A 20823-nucleotide genomic window follows, 5' to 3' on the forward strand; every position below is an offset into this window, starting at 1 on the left:
CCACTGGTGGCCAAACAATATTATAAAAGGCCAGTGTGGTCTGACCATTAGTACAAAACTTCAACTTAATATCCAATGATTCTAGTGTACTTCAAGCAAAACACCCCTTTTGCACCAAGAATGTAATAAGAGGAAACGTGAGGCGAGAATCTGCAGCGTGAATCACAGAGCAGACAGAGAAACTTCCCTACGGTGAACCAAAATAACTACAAGGAAGTGTATGTATGTGTACAAACAATGCCAGCCTTCACTCCCTTCTCCGCAAAGTAGATGTTGATGTGTCCATGAAAAAGACAGACAGTAATATTAGTATTTGAAAGTGTCTATAAAAGGTGTTATATGTGAGGGAAAGGAGAGGAGCAACAAGTAGTGAATGGAGGAGGAGAAAGGCAGTGTTTGAAGGAACAAAGATGAGTAAAAAATGGAATATTAAAGAATTGGAAAACCAAGGAAGAAACATTGAAGACAGTGAGAAAAATGAAAAACGAGTTTGTAAAGGGATGACTTATGGGTTCCCATTCTGGGGTATGAGACACAGATTGACTTTTGATAAAGTGATTTTCCGTTTGCTCCATTTGAATGTCCACATTTTTATTGGATGAATTTAAAAAAAAAAAAAAAGGAAATAAATTAAATTAGACTGAAGACCAAATGCTGCTCGAATAGATGTTAAAAAAAACAAAAAACAGTCAGATTGTTTTTTTAAACTGCTACTCAAAATACAAACAAGAAGATGTTGAATCAAACTCCGGCTGTGCTCATCAGTTAAGTCACTGTCACCCAATACCCAATATCATTCAAAAGCTGGACTGTGAAACTTTGATCACACATCACAAAGGTGAGACTCGCTGTCTGAGTCTGCCAGACAGAGGGACGGCATTGATAAATGGAGTCCTCCACAAGAGCTGGCCTAAAATAAAACGCAACAGACGACCTCCTTCTTTCCTTTAGCAAGGATGAGTGACCTACTTAGTACGATAAGCTCTCCTATGCTGGATAAGCCAGTAAAATGAAATTTTCTGTGACTTCAAAAGCCAATTAAAAGAGAAGGAAGCAAGCCTAATGGAGATGTTTGTCTATGAAAGGCTTCCTTGTTGTAGCTCAGGCCTTGCCAACTGCAAGCAGAAGCAGTACAGTCCCATATGTGCTTATTACTGTATATGACTTTCAGGCTGTGGACCATCTGAGCCTCCATGTATAACCACATGTATATATGTGTTGTATGTTATATTCCTAACACATTCTCATAAATCGCTTAATTAAGAAGCAACGATAATAATGCTTTTTTCCCCAATAAGACACCTCACAATTATTCCTACTTCATATTTGTATTTTCGGTCTGTTAACTCAAGACTGATGTCATTGAGAGCATATAGTGATTCATCATCAGCCGCACAGGCGGGCAGAGTAGAGCCTATCTGCTAGCTGCAGCAGAGCTGCTGGGAACCTCTTCAGCACAACCTCATTGCAAGCAGAGTTATTTCTAGCCTTGCCAAGCGTAGGAGGGGGCTGACATGATGGCTTCCTATCGATTTGCACTCTTCTGTAATCGCTCTTGTTCCCTGAGTCCATCTCTATCTCCTTATCTTCTATGGGGGGTTTTTGCAAGAGAAGGAGGAAGGGAAGCTGCTCTACGTTTTGGTTACCATCTCTGTGCCAAGTCCTCAAGGCTGTGTCTCTGGGCAATGCAGAAAAACTGGGAAGGATTATTATGTAGGAATGCTGCCTTCTTGAGCCTCTCAGTTTCTGAACATGCAAACTTGGCATTCATAAATAATGATCTAAACATTCATATTTTACAATTAGCTTTTAATCTAGGCTCAATTGTATTGTGCCATATTATGGATTGCTTGTAGGTAACAGTATAGATATATGTAGAAGCTGGCGCTGGATTTTAATGTGTGGGGGTTTTGAGACCACTTAGAGGAGACAAGTGGTCCATAGAGGAGCCATAGAGGAGCTCCATTTCTCGATCTATTTATTGGTCTTGTGCCTGTTTTTCCAGGGCTGTCAATACAACATCTCCTTCCTTAAACATTGCCATATTAAAACTAAACCAACCAAAAACGATGACACCTATATGTTCAACATTTTTTGAGCTTTGTTGGAAATATTCGGAATAATGTAAGTACAATGTTCAACCCCAATGAAATCTGCAATTTTACTAAATTCAACTGGTTGCTGTCACTATAACTTTTGGGGAACATCAAATGATACATCAGAGAGTGAGGAAGGAAGTCTGCGAACGTGACTAAATGTAACGTGAATGAAACTTCAAAACATTTCCTCATCTGTGAACCTTTCTGCCTGAGTCACATAGATACATTTTTATCAGTGTTGGTGGTTGTTCAACAATGAAGTTAACAAATCCTAAGGCGCATACTACTTAACCGAGTTATCAAACAGTCAGAAAAAAGGTGAAAAATGTGCATCACAAGGTTTGTCATCAAATTGTCTGTTTTCTCCTACGAACAATCCAAAACCTGACGTTAGTCAGTCTACTAACATATAAAGACAAAAAGCAGTGAATTCTGATATTGGCGAATTAACTTAGATAAATTAGTCTAAGATACGATTTTGAAGGCTTTCATGAAATCGAACCCCATCTTTGATACCATTGTCTAGTACATCTGCATTTTTCTGTGGTAGCCATTTCATTCTTTAACATCCAGTAAGTACATCTAAATTTAGTATTTTTCTATCCCCCTATTAGTGGCAAAGTCTGCACTGAATTCAGCATGCATGTAATCCTCCACCATTTTATCTGCTCAATATTGGCCTCACTGTTTACACCCTTTATACTGTGTCCCAGCTAGATTAAGTTATTGCAAACAGAATACAAACTAGACATCTCCCAACTGACTACTTGTTTATGCTCTAGTACTAATCTACTGTAACTTTGCACATTGAATGTACTGCTAGTAACAGAATGGACCATGTATGTATTCAAACAAAATGGGGACACAAAACATGTTGTAGGTAAATTAAGATGGACCTTTAGATTTTAATATGAAAACAGACCACTAGTAGGGTACAAAAGTAGGGTTAGTAAAAGTAGTGTTGTTCTTCTTCTACCTGAAAATGATGCTTTGCAAGTCGAAAGGGTATTCTATGATCCCAGTGGTTGGGATTCGAACCCTAAGCACATCCTGTTGGGTTGGCAGATAGGACGATTCAGCAATACGATCCAGATCGCTTAGATAGCTAGAGACAAGAAGGACAACAAAAGACAGAGAAAGGGAGGAAAGAGAAAGTGAAGCATAACAGCAGATACAGCGCACCCTCTCCAAAAGCAAGTCGATCAGTCCAGATGTAACCATAGAAAACCATTCCCAAGAGTTATGAGGGGATTAGGTGACGTTTTGTACCTCTACCCCCAAATTTTCTCAGGAATTTAGCTTCATCCTTGATGGCAGCTCCCAAAGACAAAAAAATTCCTCCATTTCATTCCCTGCTCCCTCTCAAACTGCTCTCAGAGAAGGTTTCGGAGAGCAAAAACCTTTAACTTGACTCCAGAAGATGATTTAGCACTCAAGAGGCCAACATTGACTGGCTGGGTGAAAATAGAAATGACTGCTTTTCTGGTGAGTCTTGACAGGAAGGAGGTTTGAGGCTCGGTCTGAGGCCAGTCATTGAGAGTGTACCATCAGGGATGCGTTAAAGTGCTGAGCCACGCTGTGCAGCACAGGGTAGATGCCGAAAGCGGTGTCGACGGTTTCCAACTGGCTGACCAACTGTCTGGCAGCAAGACAACCAGTGACATCATCGGCAGCACTTGACACTAGTACCTGAAGATAATATTCTCCAGGTCAAATGGATACTCAATGATGCCGGTGGTGGGCACTCGAACCCGCAGCACATCCTGCTGAGTGGGCACGTACCCCTGCGTTCCTATTCGCTCTAAATCATTAAGGTAACTGTGGAGGGGGAGGGGACATATGGAAAAAAGATGTACAGTACATGTAGGCAAACCACATGCACACGTATATACAAAAAGCAGTCACAAATATATAATTACAAAACATTCATATGACAATTATGATAAAAGTGTTTCAGCAAGACATTTTAAGAACTTTTTAAAACCTTCATAAACGCATTCCAAGAAATACTTGCAAAGGGATTTAATTATTTTCTTTAGTGATGCTCCTGATGTGAATACACTACAATATTGAGTCTTTTCGAAAGCAGCTTCAGGTTTTCTGACCTACTATTAGGGCTTGGCAATATATAAGTTATCATGTCATTATGTCACTATCTTGATATCACTATATATCATCTTAGATTCTGGTTAAAGTGATGTGGCATAAGTGTTCTTTTCCTGGTTTTAAAGGCTGCATCACAGTAAATGTATGTATTTTTCTTAACTTAACATAAATGTATTAAAACTTAATTCTTGATTTAATACTTACTTTTACCCAGTTAGTCATTATATGTACATTAATGGTGATTATTTATCAAAAATCTCATTGTGTTAACAGAGAAAGATCAAACAGTCATCAATATCAATACAGAGGCAATTTTCAACTGACTTCCATCAGGTATTAAATAGGGATGGGCATTTCAAGCAGAACTACTATTCGATAATCACAGGGAACTAATCGATTATTTTTCGATTAATCGCCCCCCCCCAGTAAAACAAAGGAATATTTTTTCAGACATGATTTACTAATCGATTATTTATGATTTAACGACTATTCGAATAATCGAAAATCATTGCCCATCCCTAGTATTAAACATGCTTTTCTCAAGCCAAATCTTGTATCTACAGATATATTACATGGAAGATACATTGACAGAAACAGTTTTAACTCATTACTTCAAGAAGTAGCTACTCTATTGTTGAGAGGAGACGCCACATTAACACAGAAACCACACCCTGATACTCTAGCTGGGTGTGACTGGGCCGCAAAGTTTGCATTTGTGGTTCTTGGCTTACGTTGGTTTCGTTTCATTGCGTGTGTGTGTGTGTGTCAATACCATTGTTTCCCAAAACAAATTTAAAAGAGAGACTGAATGTAATACACCTTCATAAACACAACTTCATGTTTTAATCAATTTTTAAGACCAGTCAAAATTAGATTGAACACATCTTAAGTAGGGATGCTCAATATGGATGTTTTCAGCCAATATCAGTAATCAATAATAATTTTACATTTTTGTATAAAATAAGTTCTTAACCTGTAGTTGCACCCCTGAGGATAAAAGGCCAAGGCAGGCAAAGATGGATGATTTATTATTCATAGCTCTAAATAAGAAATATTGTGTTAATCTAATAGACTATGCCTCCTCTCCAAAAACCTGACGAACACATATTGCAAGTAACAATTGTGTTGTCTTCTTCTACACAGGTGCAGCAGCTCAACGTCATGAACGTGACCACAGCATTGTTGTTCTGCACTTTCTTCTCTGTATATATTGGCGGCTGGCAAACCAACTTTAAAAAAGGTACACAGCGCTACAAATGTGTGTAAATGTTGCACTTATTAAGTCAACAAATGCAGTTTGGTTTTGTATTATCAGCTCTATCTTTTGGCTAAAATGTCATCATTTGCCAACAACCGATAATGTAAATCTTCCATTATTGGTCGATAATTTATTGGTCCAATATATATCGTGCATCCCTAATTTTAAGACATTATAAGGCCTACAATTCAGATTGCTGGATTTTAGAATTTAAGATCTGCAGAAACCCTGTTTTAGTTATCAGGAGCACATAATAAAAAATAATAATAAGTATTCACAAAACCATCTATGCATAAGCTTTAATTCCTCATCTTTATAAAGGAGACATATTAGTCTGAAATAGATTAACGCAGGTTGAAATTAGCCCTGATATTATTAGCAGTCGTTTATAAAACTGCCAACATTTCTTCCTTTTCCCAGCTCTCCCCATCTGCCTCAACTCTCTTCCCTTCCTCTAGTCAAGTGGATGTTAACATAGATTTAAAACTACTGAAATAAGGGCTATTAACATTATTAATGCATCTGTGATTTCATCATTCATGTCTTTACTATGGCAACTGATATTTATTAATTTAATCATATTGCAGTGGATATCTTGGAGGTCACAGTTGCACACGATACTGCACACGACATTTGTACATATAAAGTAAATAATGGGTCATCCTGGTAGATTAATGATTGGCAGACATACTATTTGGTCGAGTCGGAGAGCTGGTATTCTCTCCTGCGATCGTAGGCCTCCTGGATGCCAGGGTCAGCCCACAGCATCTTTATCGCACCGATGTACGGCTGATCGAATGATGAAATCTTCTCCACGTCCACCTCGCGCACCACTTGGGCATTATTCTGGTAGAAGAACAACAGAAAAGAAAAACACATTTTTTTTCATCAACATATGAATAAGGGGAATGTGGATTTTATGCAAAAATTCAATTAGCTATTGAAATTCAACAGTTACAACATCCAAATCTCTAAGTAGATGTTGATGGCTGGTTTCATTTTTAAGTTCAGGGAAATCTTATGTCTCTCTATATTGGCAACATTTACAACCTCTGTGGTATGATATTCCTGAAAGTATAGATTATGTTTATGGTTTTCCACTTTAAAGAATACATAGTATGTGGTCTGGATTCAGTTACAGTGAATTGTTACAGGCCACAGTTAACTCAGTTTACTTTACATCTTATCTTACGACCAGATTTATGACTTATTTGAATGTGGTTCACATTAGATGAACCGCACACAAGTGTTTGACTGAGCAACCATTCATACAGATCACTGGACAAGCAACCAGCAGTGGAAGGCTGGAACATTCTCAAACTCAGGTTTACAAAGAAAAGGAAAGAAAAGGTTAAAGATCAATGCAACAGAACCAGTTTCATAACTTTTAAACCATGTATTCTTCTTTCATTTTTAAAATTTGGCCCATACAGGACCTATAATGAAACTACACCACCAACAGATTTTTCCGGCAAATCGGATGCAGTATGCTTCATTGTAGTAGAGGCTAATGTAGTCCTGAGCTGCTTGCCTCACTAGTTCTGCCAAGTTCAGTTCTGATCAAGTTCCTAACAAGTGACATCACTTGAGGCGATTTATCTGACTTCACACAGCTCACTCAGGAGCCACAAAAGGTTTTATACATCACATATGCCATATCACTGAAAGGTGCACTATGTAGTTTTGAGGAAAAACATGTTAAGAAAGGAGAACTCATACTGTTTACATTGTTTATGTTAGCAGGACCCTTCTAAGTAGCTTAAATTGACTTATTGACTAACTATTTTATCTATTATTACCTTATTAATAAATGTAACTTTCTACTTTTTTTTTACCCCCACAAACCTACATAGTCAATCAAAACTACATGTCAATCAAATCTAAAGTTTTTCATTTTTAACATTACATTACAAATAAGCGGCAGTTGAAAAAAAGAGAACATTTAGAGGTATGATTTTGTCATTTATAAAAGTTATAGATACTTTGTATTTGGACACTGATATGCACTTCAATAACAGAAAATTTTTTAAATTCTCTTTGATCTTTTTTTTTTTACCTTGTTCTGTTCATACTTGAATGGGATTTTGAGGGTCTCGGTGGCACGGATCATGGACTGCATTGAGGTGAAGATGTTCTGGTAGACCAGTTTGGTGAAGCCCTTCTTATCCTCATCTGTGTAGCCTGACCCATGGATTATTCTCATCTGCTTGATAAAGGTGCTCTTTCCACTCTCTCCAGTGCCTTAAAGGAAAACAAGATGATACAGGGGGTTAGACAAGAACTGAGAATTTATGATACATAAGACTGCTGATGGCGTATAAAGAGATCCAGCTGTGGACAAGCAGAGAATTATAGTATCCTACAGTGATTACCTACAAAAAAATAAGACGCGGTGATAGTTCTTGTCTGCTGATAAATAGGATGTAATATTAAATGGTGTAATGGGAAAACTGCTAAATAAAGCAAACAATGATAGAAATAAACAGTAGTACAAGTGCAATGTACAACATTTTTTTGAAAAATGGGTCACTACCAATACAACAACCGATTACAAGCTGCAATCCATCTTTCCAAGTACAACTGATGGAATAATATGGTAGATCTTTCACATTAATGTCGTCAGCAAATGCATTTCTGCTGCTCTAAGAGCAAACTAAACCATAAAGTAAAAAAAGGCACAATAACACAAAACTCCAACTTAGACAAATTAAAGCTTTTTTATATAACTCAAATTTCTGTGGTTATAAAGTGGTCGATCTTTGCAACAGACTGACCCCATCAGTCCACCTACACCCTGCTTCAGAAACACAGGGCTGTGAAGGAATCAGCACCATCATGCCCCCCAGGCAGTGGTCAAGACCTCAGTGCCAACTCAGTCCCTGTGTTTTAACTGAACTGACTGAACTCTACTGTGCTGCAATACAACACTGAACTGGAAGTGGCCGTCTTATTGTTTCTGTACTATGAAAATGTGGGTAGAAAAAACATAAATCAAACTGTAAAACAAGGCAGCGCTGATTACATATGACTCCTAATCCTCTCCATTAACTATTCTTTCATCTAAAACTTTTTTAAAAAAACATATTTTAGTGTATTGTTGAGCTGTAATATGGTATAATTCGTTACAAGCTGGCTGTCATACGGTTTCTTGTCACCAAGCACTAGGGCTGTCACTTTTTATTCAAAATCCGAATATTCATTCGAAAGTGGGGGAAAAGTTCTTATTCGAATGTAATGACCTATTTGAATTCAAAATGTACGCAACAAATAAGCGCAACAGACCGTTTGAAGTAGTTTGTGGTCCAACAGAGGGTGCTCTAAAACTTCACTATCAGTTTGACCTATTGCACGCCCTATTGACCCTTGACCTATCAATTCAGCTAGTAATATTATGTTGTTTGCTACGAAAATGGAGGACACTAGCGAGCAAAGCCGCCCCGAGCGGACAATCACGACACCAAAACATCCGAGAAGTAGTGTATGAAAGTATTTTGGACAAAGCAGCTGTCTTACTCTACAACGACAACAAATCTGCGGACTCACCTAGCTTACAACCTCGTAAGCTAACGTTAGCAGGTGAGTGTACAACCTCGTCTGACTGCCTACTACTCGGCACATTCAGCTTCAGCAGGCCCTTTGCCAACAGCTCGAATACATTCAAATAAATTGCGTGTCATTTCAAATTCGTTCGAACTTGATTTTTTGACAAGTGACAGCCCTACCAAGCACTGCCCAAAACTCACAGTACGCCATTGATGAGTGGGAGTGTTTATTGGTCAGTTGCAGAGCAGTGCATTCTGGATTTTGTAGTTTTCTACCTTTTGAGCAAACAGGGATACCACATCTCTTTTTCTCTGGTCATCTAGCACCAATTTCAAAAATATTTGTCTCTTCCTTCTACAGAGCCAGCCCAATTTTATGCAAGGGCCATCTTTATAGTGGTGAAATACTTCTTTATTGTTAAATGACCTTATCATTCCATTAAAACTCCCCACCCTCTGTATGTGTATTCAGACAAATGAGATTTACAAAACTTTGGATTTGTGATTCTTGATAAGAATTTAAACAAAGTCTAAAATACACATGGATAAATGTTTCTGGCTTAATCGTGGTCTAGCCATTGTCTCTTGTCATCTTGGTTCAAGTGTTCTGAGATGTGAAATGTAACAATGCAATGTAATCATTGTTTTGGCCGTGGTTACGGCAGAGGCTCCACTGACAGTCTGGCTAAGTGGAGCAGCCCAGAGTAACCACATGATGGCTGCACGGCTCACCTCAGCTCGGGTAAACTGAGTTCACTCCTCCAATTTTGTATCACAGTGACCATGCATATTGCACATGTGCATAAACACACAGAAAGACCAAGTCATAGAGAAAGAAACTTGCTTGCACATCCAGAGAAAGAAATATGAAGAACCCCACTGTTCACTTTAATACACCAGCTATTCCAGCAGGCTCTGTGTATATGGACATATAGTAAAGGACTTCTCCCATGCTTGGTGATGTGATGCCAGAGACAAGGTGCAAGTGTTTCTTACCCTGTGGTTATCAACCAAAGAGGAACATTCAAAAGATGAGGCAGGTAGCGGGTAAACCCAAAATGAACCTCCAGTTTTGACCATGCAGCTCTCTCTCCAGAGCAATCCTCCTCTTCCACCCCCATTCTACCACCTATTTTCTTCCTCTACAACCCTGCTCCAGTGCTCCACCACTCATCTCCATCTCATTTCTCCCAACATTCAAGTCTGAGTCACCGCAGTTTCAGCTACACGTGTACTCTGGTCTCTACCTTTCACTCCTGTCTTTGTTCCTGTGATCTCAACCTGTGCTGCAACTGACAGTTATTTTCACCATGGATTCATCTAGAGATTTCCAAATTGCAATGACTGAACATCCAATATTTAATTAACATATGACAAAGGGTAACCAGCTGTTTGGTGTTTTTATGTACATTTGACACAATCTTGATATAAATTTCAATATAAATTGCATTGCCTGTTCCTGCCTTTCTTTTCTTCTCCCTTGTAAGAACAAGCTAAGCATCAATATATTGCTTCCAGAGGTGAGCTAAAATATGTAGTTCTGAACTCTTTTCATACCAATGATGAGTAAATTCTATATATAGAATATTTGTTCTTTATGAGATGGACTACCCAAAAACACAGTTGAAACATGTGAGAACATGGCCACAAAGACAATAATTTTGTTTTTATCACAGTATCTAACATAGGTATTTGTGCATACTTGAACCAACTACTAATGCTCCACACTGAGAAACAAGTCTATGACAATGCTAGTGGCTCTGAGAGGCTACACGTACCATAGGTACTTTATTTTACACTTTTTATTTTACACAATGAATGCTTATACAGCAAATGTGTTTGCAATGTTGACTGAGGTTATCATGTTAGCATGGAAACACTTGCTGAGGCTCGTGGGAATGTCTTTAGATCAGCAAGAGTTTAGTCTGATGCTGAATTCAAATTCCATATTTTACCACTCTTTACATGTGAATTTCAAACCCACAAAATGTATGAATGAGGGTGCTTCCAGCAAACCTTCCACTTGGGTTGCAGACTTCAGACTTCACTGGTGTAATTGCCCACAATTCATTTCAATACATATGTGACATATTCCTTTCCAACAGTTGCTTGAAACATTACTTATTATGAATATATAAAACATGGACAAAAGTCATTAGGATTTATCATGACTATGAATATATGTACAAAATGTACACAGCAATCCATCCAAAAGGCCCAGAAATAGTAGTGGATATATCTGGGATGAGGGAGTGGACTGGCTGGGTTTGCCATCCATACAGCCACAATGTTTGTGTGGCCAAAAAAGGGATGCAACATTGTGTGTATTCAAGGGGACACACTGTATGGTTTTCTACATCCTCCTTGGACCAAAAGAGGGACTTACCAGTGCACATCAGGCATTAGATACCAAATTTGGGAAGATGGGGTGGGTGGACACTGATCATGTTTACAGCCACATTGTCTTAGAGAACTGTAGGGGCTGATTCAATGATGGAATGTGCTTTGTGTTATAAAGTACAGCTGGTATTCCCAAAGCGCTGCTGAAATGTCTTCCAAGGATGATGATGAGACCCAAGTTTGACTGTCACTGACTGAAGAGCACAGTTGAGTGTACAGTGAAGGAGTGCTCTCTAACCAGACAGGATCTTTCACTGTGAAAAGCAGGTCAGGCAGCATCGGAGTTTCCCCTTCAGACAGACTATGTCTTTGAGAAAGGGACATAAATAGCAATTGTAAAGACACAGCACCAGAGTTCATTTTCTCATTGACTAAAGAGCTGAACAGAAGAGAGGGGGTCTTACTGGGTTGTGAAGTTGAGTAAGAAAAGGAAAATAAATGAGAACATGTCCTTGCTTTCCTTTTCTTTACTGGTTGTTGCTGAGTACATACTAAAACTTTTAAAACCGACAAGCAGAAAAATGTGGACATGAATTAGATATATTAGCTTTGTTGGTTAATAGAGTGTATTCATGTGTATTTTGAATTTTCCAAACACACACACAACCAGAGGAGAGGGGCATGTCTCTCAGGCATGGTCAGCTTAAGTCAACAGATCCCATTGTTCTCCTGCCCAACTGGAAAACCCAGCAGAAGCATTTCTCACGGACAAGCTGCTGTATGTTCACTGGAGCTACTCCTGAGGGGTAATGCTAGTTCCCATGGCAACTCCTGTGCTGGACTCATAAATACATGGCAGAAACACCAGCTGATATGCCCAGCTGATAGGCTTTGGTACGTCTCCATAGAGCCCAGTCAGACATGCAACTTACGTGCCTTTTTGTGATCCCATAGTGGGATGTGTCCTCAGCCAGTACTCTACTCTCATCCTATGGGAATTATAAAGCTACACAAGCCAATAATGGACAGTGATTTTAAATCGCATCAGCATAGGTCTCCTCCTATAGGGTACATAAATTCTCTATATTTATGAACCCTAAATTAAATAAATAAATAAATACTGAACTGCCAGTTTGATATGTACTAATAATAACAAATGTAGTCCTATGAATCAGGCCTGCAAAAAAATTCTACCATCATGAAGGCTGTATAATAATGATGATGATGGAAAATGAAGGTTATAATATTTTTTTGTATTAATCCCCAAGTGGGAAAGTCACACAGCACACACAGGAGCTATAGACATACAGTTGCAGAGATACTTCAGTCATAACAGCAGTGCCTGGTAGCAGTTGGACATATGGCAGGGGCTCAAGGGCACCTCGACTTTGCCAAGGAGGTGAACTGGCACCAGGGTTTTAGGCCCAAAGGGAGGAATGCTGGTGGGGACCAGCACCGGAATAGGCACCTTAACATGAGCCAGGAAAGCGGCAAAACAGAACCGTGATCAACAGTCTCTAGAGGCATCGTGACGGAGGCAAAAAGACTGATACGTCTTTTCTTAGTCAACGGTAAAGTAATGTATTAGAACAAGTACAACAGTCTGTTAAATTCGTAAAATTACGTCATTTTACTGTAATGCAGCCAGGAAAAGACAACACTTAAGACACATATATGATATAACAATATCTAAAATTCAAGACAAAATATAGTCTTGCATTTCCTAGTGTTTTTCCTGCACACTTTGAGACAGCCGGTGCCATAAGATCTTGGCAAAGCAAGCACGCTGCATGCTTACTGGTTCACTGACACTGATGAGATTAACTCTTAAGGTATTGAAAAATGGTGTCAAATGACAAGACATTTTTCGATACTCGACAGTATGAAAGCAATTTGGTCAGTGCGATTAAAGTATCATAGTTCAATAGCCAGCCACTAACTGGTGCTAGAATTTCAGGGCCAAAGCAAGAATGCTGGCACGAATCGCCCGAACCTAACTGGCAACTCTCCAGCTACCAGTCAACACTCAATACCGTGGTATTTGTTGGACTTGAACTAGCCAACTTCCAGTTCCCAAGCCAAGTCCCCACAGACTGAGCTGTCACCACATACATCGTACTTGAGCCATTTAAGCAGAATAATGAAAATGATCCTAGGTTGCAGCTCTCAAAACAACTCTTATGATAATATAAAGTTAATAAACCCAATTACAAATCAAAAAGCAAATGACAAGTAGCCAAAGTCATGTCAGACAAATTCACTCCAAGTAGCAGAGATCCGACAGGTTTACCAGAAACCTTGAGCAATTTTGAAATCCTCAAAAACAGCAGAGCTGGAGGGGGCAGGGTGAAGAGAAGTCCAACAATCACATAGCCATGACTGTTAACCAGCGCAGAACTGTGTCACACTGCCTGCATCATGCACTGGGTATTAGTCATTCTGCTAAATAACCATTAACTACAAAGACCAGTAAAAAATGTTTGAAACAGATCCATTTCATTTGGTCGGGCCAGCTGGAGGCCAGGACAGACATTTCAGCGATGGTTTACATGAAAAGTAATAGCTTGAAGCTGAGTTTGGCATCCACACTGAAAGGGAAAGAACAAAAGAGAGTTGAGGAGATGAGAGGGAAAGGAAGGAGGTGCAAAGTGTGACAGAGTGAAGGAGAAGGGCGCTCCAAGTAAATGATTCCTTAAAACTTCCTCAAGCACATCAAACAGGAAGCGATGTCCACTTCAGCTCAGTGTTGGAAAAGCCTTTGCTGAAGGCTTGCTGACTGTACAGGAACTGAATGACTGAATGACTGTCTAGTGGCCCCCAGGAACTCCTCCAAGAACATTTTTAGGAACTTAAATGTGCATTTTGACCGTAAGAGCATAATATTTGTTTAATGCCTTGAACTCTTGGGTCAACTTTGTCATACTGAGCATCACTGGTTTAACAATCACATGTTTAAGGACTGCAATACCAAACAGTCTAAAACAGTTTATATGAACACCACCTCGACGAGCTGGAACATTTTAGCACTTCTAATGTTTTGATAAAACTAATAACCAAATATTATAAATAAAATAAAATACAAACGGGGCAATTCTGTTTAATAACGAGTGATTTTGCTTTTGTTTCTACAGATTAATTTGGCTTTTAATAATTTAGTACTTACAATTAAGATTTTAAATGCTCAAGGGAGTCAATAGGGGAAGAGAGACTGAAACATACAAATGAATGTGTCCGAGTAATAAAAATCAGAAACGCAATCAGCTTCAATACTCTTCAATACTCGCGTAGGTTCTCTTCCAAAAATTCTCTGATGAGTTAACAACTGGCCTCAGATCTGGTGACTGAAAGATCAACAAATATAATTCACATAATTTTCATACTCAAAACATTAAACGACTCTTCATAACCTGTATGGAAGCATGTTCATTTATTATGTTTCTTGGCTAAATGTCCTTCTCCTATCTGTCTGCATGTTTGATTCAATGCAATTGGACAGGCCATTACAACAGAATCCTTTCCACTACTACTGGTCTCCTTAAATTAATCATCAGACCTGCAAAACAGTGAGTCACAAAACACAATGTAAATGCCCTAAATATGTAACAAAGCATTTGCTAATTCATCGTCTAATTTGCCTAATCTTTGTGGTTATGGAGATGGGGCGGAAACACAAATGCACTTAAGAAACTTTTAAATCCCTCAGGTCTTGAAACAATTCCATCAGAAAGCTGGCTGACTCCAGCATCTACAGACTAAAAAAACACTACTTGCTAAATTTTACTGTCTGAGCATGGGCTGGCAGCATCAAATACTTGGACTGTCATATTGGCAGATGGTATAAGTGTATAGCTGCTATGGGTACAGTAACTCCTCCTTGCTTGAGCGTGTGTGTGTGTGTGTGTGTGTGAGACAGATAAAAATTGTTTCATATTCATTTCCCATGTCACTGTTCCCTGTCATGAGATAGATGGAACCACGCCGCCACCCAGTCCTCCTCCCACTGGTTATATGTATAGCTACAAAACAGCAGAGACAAGACCACATGGGACAAATAAAAGAAAAGGAAATTAGTAATAGGTGGAAAACATGAGCCTTCATCAGAAAGGAGATGGGGGGGAAAAGGCTGTGGAGAATAATGATTCACTGCGTTTTATAAAATAATTTCTGATACAGTAGAACAGCAGACATCATCAGCCAAAACTGACAGATTCAGAGATAATAACGCTTAATCATCAATACTGTACGCCATAATTCTATAAAATGAACATTATAAAAGCAACATCCTTGCAATATACTGCTTTTAAATATAACTGCATAGGTATTATGTTTACAATGATAGAAAAAGTAAGGAAGGAAAGGAAAGCACCAAATATTCATGTTTGAGAAGTTGAAAACATTGAACTTGGGGACTGGTGATTTTTTGCTTTAAATAAATGATAAACAATAATCAAATTATTTTCTAATGATCGACTAAAAAAGCACTACCTGAAATAAAATCAATCTTCAATTTAGCATTACATTTTTGAACACATTTTGAACACTTAGGCTAGTTTGCTGGTCTGTTGTATATTAATGTTCCTGCAATTTTGTCCTATCTGTGCACTGCAATGTAACAACAGTAGAATACAGTAGAATTACTGTGATTATAAACTCCTTCACACACAGAATAAAGCTGAGAAATGTGTTGTGTATTTACAATAATTTGCAGCAGCAGAACAAAACACCTGTATGAGCCTGTTGAAAAATGACACATCTATTCTTCAACTGTAAAATACCCTGCCTCTTTCAGGTACATGTATTAGACATACCTCATTTAGAAAAGGAAAAAAAAACACAGCCATCTCCTAGTTCAAAATGCAGCAGATGGACTAGTGGGCACCAGGTACCAACCAGAACAGGCCATTCCTCCAACTAAACGTCTATGTCACAGTATGTGCCGACATATCTTAATCTACCAACAGTTTGAATGACCTGAGCTTCTCCTGTACTGCGTAGGGAAGTTTGAAATGTGTCTGTGTGAAGTGGACTGAAAACAACTAGATCTCTGGTGATTGAAAGAATGAGAAAGAAACCAAAGTGCAGGATCTCTTTTCCAGTTCAGAGAGAATTCCTGGCATATTTTTCCTTCTAAAAGGACTTTGATGTCAATATAATAATTTTGTCTATTTTGGTTCCCATTTAATCAAACTGTTAGTTGTGCTGGAACGGCAGCAGTTCCCACTGGACGCAGGATTTGCAGTTTGCAATCCCTCAACTAACTGTGCACCCTCTTCAGCTTCCTTCTTCCTAGTCCAAGACTTAGCTGGGATCTTGCCCACTGCTGATGTGTTGCTGTGTAACGATACAAAAAAGCTTTTTATCTTTTGAGGTATCCAGACCTGTTAGATTTTTCATATGCACACACTAGGCACTAAACTGATAATGCAAGTGCTACAATTTGTAATTAATTCATACACTTTTAAGATCAGGTCTTTAGGTTTAAAGCCAAACTACAACAAGCCACAGTTCTTCTGTCGTTTATACCTGTCTATAACTGTAGAAACTATATTTTTGTTTTATTCTTCAGAATAAAAAAAACAAAAAAACATCAGCCGTAGTGTCCCAACTCTCAGACATGAACCAGGGCATTAAGTGATGCGAGCCGGTGTTAATGGGGGCGACACAGATCTGTAATAACAAGTCAGACAGGTGGTGACATGAGAAGCACTGGGCAGTCTCTCACAGGCCCGACTGCCACATAACTGCTGAAACTTGGGGCGTGTCAACATCAGTTTGCTCAACTAACAGAGCTGCCAGACAAACAGTACAGAATTGTGAACACCTACCCGTCTTGCCTTCGTACCACACTGTGAAACAACATTTTTCATCTATCAGGCACAGAGACTTAGGACTGCATACATGAGACTCTGACAAAAAACTGAAGTGATGGCTGATCCTGTACAGGTATACTTATATCACACATACGCAAAGTGGACTAACAACTCCTTTCATACATCAGAGCAATGGCTCACAATGACATTAGGCGAGGGCATTAAAACTAGTTCAAGAAGATTTTGAATAGTGTAACATTAATAAATACAAATTTAAGTAAACCCTGCCACTTACAGGTTTCCTTCATATGTTTATCAATGGTACTTTTCGCAACACGGTACACCTGTTGATATATATGGGGTGGACATATACACATTAAAATACAATGCAATCCAACAGTAGCACACATTACAGCCCCCAAAATTAGAACAACACTGTAAAACACTTTAAATACTAATATATGCATAAAATAGGATTATAACCTTTCTGAATGTATTCTAAGACTGTTCCATTTGGCCGCATTAGTTTTAGGTAGGTGTACTTATAGACCGATTAGCCACAGCTTTAAAAACACCTATTTTAATAATAATTTTCACCTAATATTTTGTAGGTTCCCCTTTTGCAGCCAAAACAGCTCTGACCTGTCAAGGCACGGTCATAAGACCTCTGGGGGTGTCTTATGGTGTTTGGCATTGAGATGTTTGTTGTTGATCCTTTGGGTCCTGTATGTTTGGGGGTGGGGCCATGGATGAGACTTGTTCCAACACGCCCCAGAGATGCTCGATCAGATCTGGGGAATTTGAAGGCCCGGTCAACACCTTTGGCTCTTGTCAAGACGTTCTGGGGCAGTTTTTGTGGTGTGTCAGGGCGCATAGTCCCGCGGGGGGGGGGGGCATGGCAATGAGGGGGTGTAGTTGGTCCACAATTGTGTTTTTGATGGGTGGTGTGTGTAAAGAGCCATCCATATGAATGCCAAAGCCCATGGATTCTCAGCAGAATATTGCATTGTAACAAGATCATTGTTGTTCATATCACCTGTCGGTGATTATGATGTGGTGGTGGATCAATTCATCCGCCTTCGTGAGAACAAATTTTGCAAAGAAAAGCCAGCAAAATGCTGATCTCGCACAAGTATTGCCTTGTGTTTAAAGAGCAAAAATGTCAAACTAGAACACAATGAGTGACCTTACCCAGATAACTAAATCCAGCAAAACATAGTGGATTCCCTACAATAAAGAGGGCTACATCATTACTGTCTTGTACTCTTAGTAGTATAATGCATGTGTTGCACGGAGTCTAAGGGCACATGCATGATGTAAGAATAGACCTTTCCCTTACATGCTGTGTGAAGAAGCGAGGAAACCTAGAAAAAAAGTTATACAGAATGCCACAAAGTCATCAAAATAATTTTTAGGGCACCTTTGGACGACATCAGTAATACCTGATAAAAGTGTTTCAGAGAAAAGTACGAATTACAGGGGATATATATTAACTCCAGTGCTGAATTTAGTGTATCAGTAGGAAATTAATTGAGACCATTTTGATAATTTATTCATCTTTTTAGTATTTTGTTTCCTGACCAAAATCACATATTTCTAGTCTGAGCTTCTCAATTGTAAGGATTGCTTATTTTCTTTGTCATATATGACCATTAATTTAATATGCTTGGTATATCAAACATTAAAAATAAAGACACCACAGTGAGCTTCAAGAAACCATGAATGCTATTTTTTTCTCCAATTCAACATTTCTTTGACTAAACAATTAACTGAGACAGACAATAACATTATTTCTTTCATTTTTAAGATTATTTTGTCTGATGAGTAGTCAAAAAACCTAAAAATATTCACAATTAATACATGTCACCGTGACAAGCAGCAAAGCCAAAAATTTAGGGTAAAGCAAATGGAAAAGACCTATTATTGAAACCATTAGCAATTAGGGATGGACACCGAATTCGGTACTTTTATTGGTACCGACCGAATTCCCCCCGAAGTACCGAGTATCGATTCACGTGAAGTCAATCGGTACCACATTTCGGTACCTGAACACACCTTCACGGCCGACAGTTAGAGCAGAAGTCGCGGCGACGGCAGTGGACGCAGAAGAGCGTGATTACGTCACATACCTGCAAACTTGTCGCTTTTCTGCGACAATCGCCGTTTCAATCGTCAGTTGGGTCATTCACTTGAATCGCGGTTTTTTTTTGGGGGGGGGGGGGGGGCAGGGTAATGGACGTGACATGGACTGAACGTAAAGTACGTTGCATTCTCTGTCAGAAAGACAACGAATTTGTCTTCAAAATAAGACCTTTACATTGCACCCCATTGGAGTTTAAAACTGGGTTCTTAGCGGGGGGGCTTTTAATTTGAAAGTAGCGACCCAGGAGACGCTAGCATCTCCTGGAACTCAGCGGCTGTCCAGTTGCTCATCTTGACGTCCGCAGATGAAGTGATGTACTGACTGCTGTGATCAGCTGTTTCCTGGTTTTAAAACTCCCGGCTGTGGGTCGCACCATAGACATATATAAATAGACGCCTCATTGAGCGCTGGACTGTAAGTCGACGTCGCCACCATATTGGAGGAGGCAGCTCAGCCCCGTGAACTCAATGAAGTGAACTTTATAAAGCTCACTTCTACAAAGTGCCATAAGTTAATGCCTCTCATTTACACATTCACACATGTACGGATATATTCAGGAAACAGATACGAACCAAAAACAGCGTAACGTTCTCTGATGACTATAAACATTAACTACTCCTTATATGTTCAGTCTACAGGTCCACACCAAACCACAATATTTTTATAATGTTTTTACAAGTGTTTATAGCTGCTAATGTATGTAACGCTGTTACTGTGATGATACATGACAGTTAAATATTTAATCTGTGTCTATAATAACCAGATCCTGACATGTAAATGTGACATCTTTCTACCATACTGTCAACATGTTTAATTCAATTTAAGTTTAAATAACTGACTTCATAATATATGAATCAGAAATACTTCATTGATGCTCGACGAGAAACTGCAGCGTTACAGATGCTCCCATTCAAAGTCAAGAATATGCAGAAAAATACTACTACTACTACTACTACTACTACTCCTCCTCCTACTACTCCTACTACTACTACTACAACAACAAACTATATATGGTGCATATTTATAATAGTAGCCCACTGCAACTTTACTCTTTTTTACTATAATTAAATTTTATTTTATACAATATCATATGTTATAATGTTCTTTCATGGAATATATCTCTATTCTGCTGAAAAAAAGAAAGCAGGCTCACTGCTGCTGCAGTTTCTTATCTTGATTTGCAGACTTTGTTATTATTAGTACTTAGATCATCAAAAATCAAGCATAATGTAACCATGGATAGACACTTCAACACCCCACCCCACACACATTTTTCTCAAGTTCTCTTAAGTTTTATGTTTGAGTTCCTTGATGTTATTAAGAAATAAATATTCAAAATTCAAAAGTTTTGACTATTTTTTTAATATACAAAATTACTTTAAATTACCATACATATATGCAAAAAAGTACCGATTCGCAGGTACCGATACCGGTACCGATTCGCAGGTACCGAGTATCGGTACCGTATTGGTTCAAATGTGAAAGGTACCAATCCCTATTAGCAATAGAAGCAAATTTCATACTG

At 38.8% G+C, this 20823-nt stretch overlaps 1 protein-coding gene across 1 annotated transcript in view; it reads right to left on the reverse strand.

The window, feature by feature from the left end:
- Positions 1-20823, reverse strand: part of LOC115591176 (guanine nucleotide-binding protein G(q) subunit alpha-like) — a 41773-nt gene that overhangs the window by 10191 nt on the left and 10759 nt on the right. Inside the window, exons 2-4 of the mRNA XM_030432933.1 lie at positions 7520-7704; positions 6155-6309; positions 3076-3204 (exon numbers count right to left, since the gene is read on the reverse strand). Coding sequence (XP_030288793.1) covers positions 3076-3204; positions 6155-6309; positions 7520-7704 — 469 coding nt within the window. The remainder of the gene's footprint in view (positions 1-3075; positions 3205-6154; positions 6310-7519; positions 7705-20823) is intronic.

Source organism: Sparus aurata, chromosome 11 (assembly GCF_900880675.1).
Source record: "Sparus aurata chromosome 11, fSpaAur1.1, whole genome shotgun sequence".
In the NCBI taxonomy this organism is placed as follows: Eukaryota; Metazoa; Chordata; class Actinopteri; order Spariformes; family Sparidae; genus Sparus; species Sparus aurata.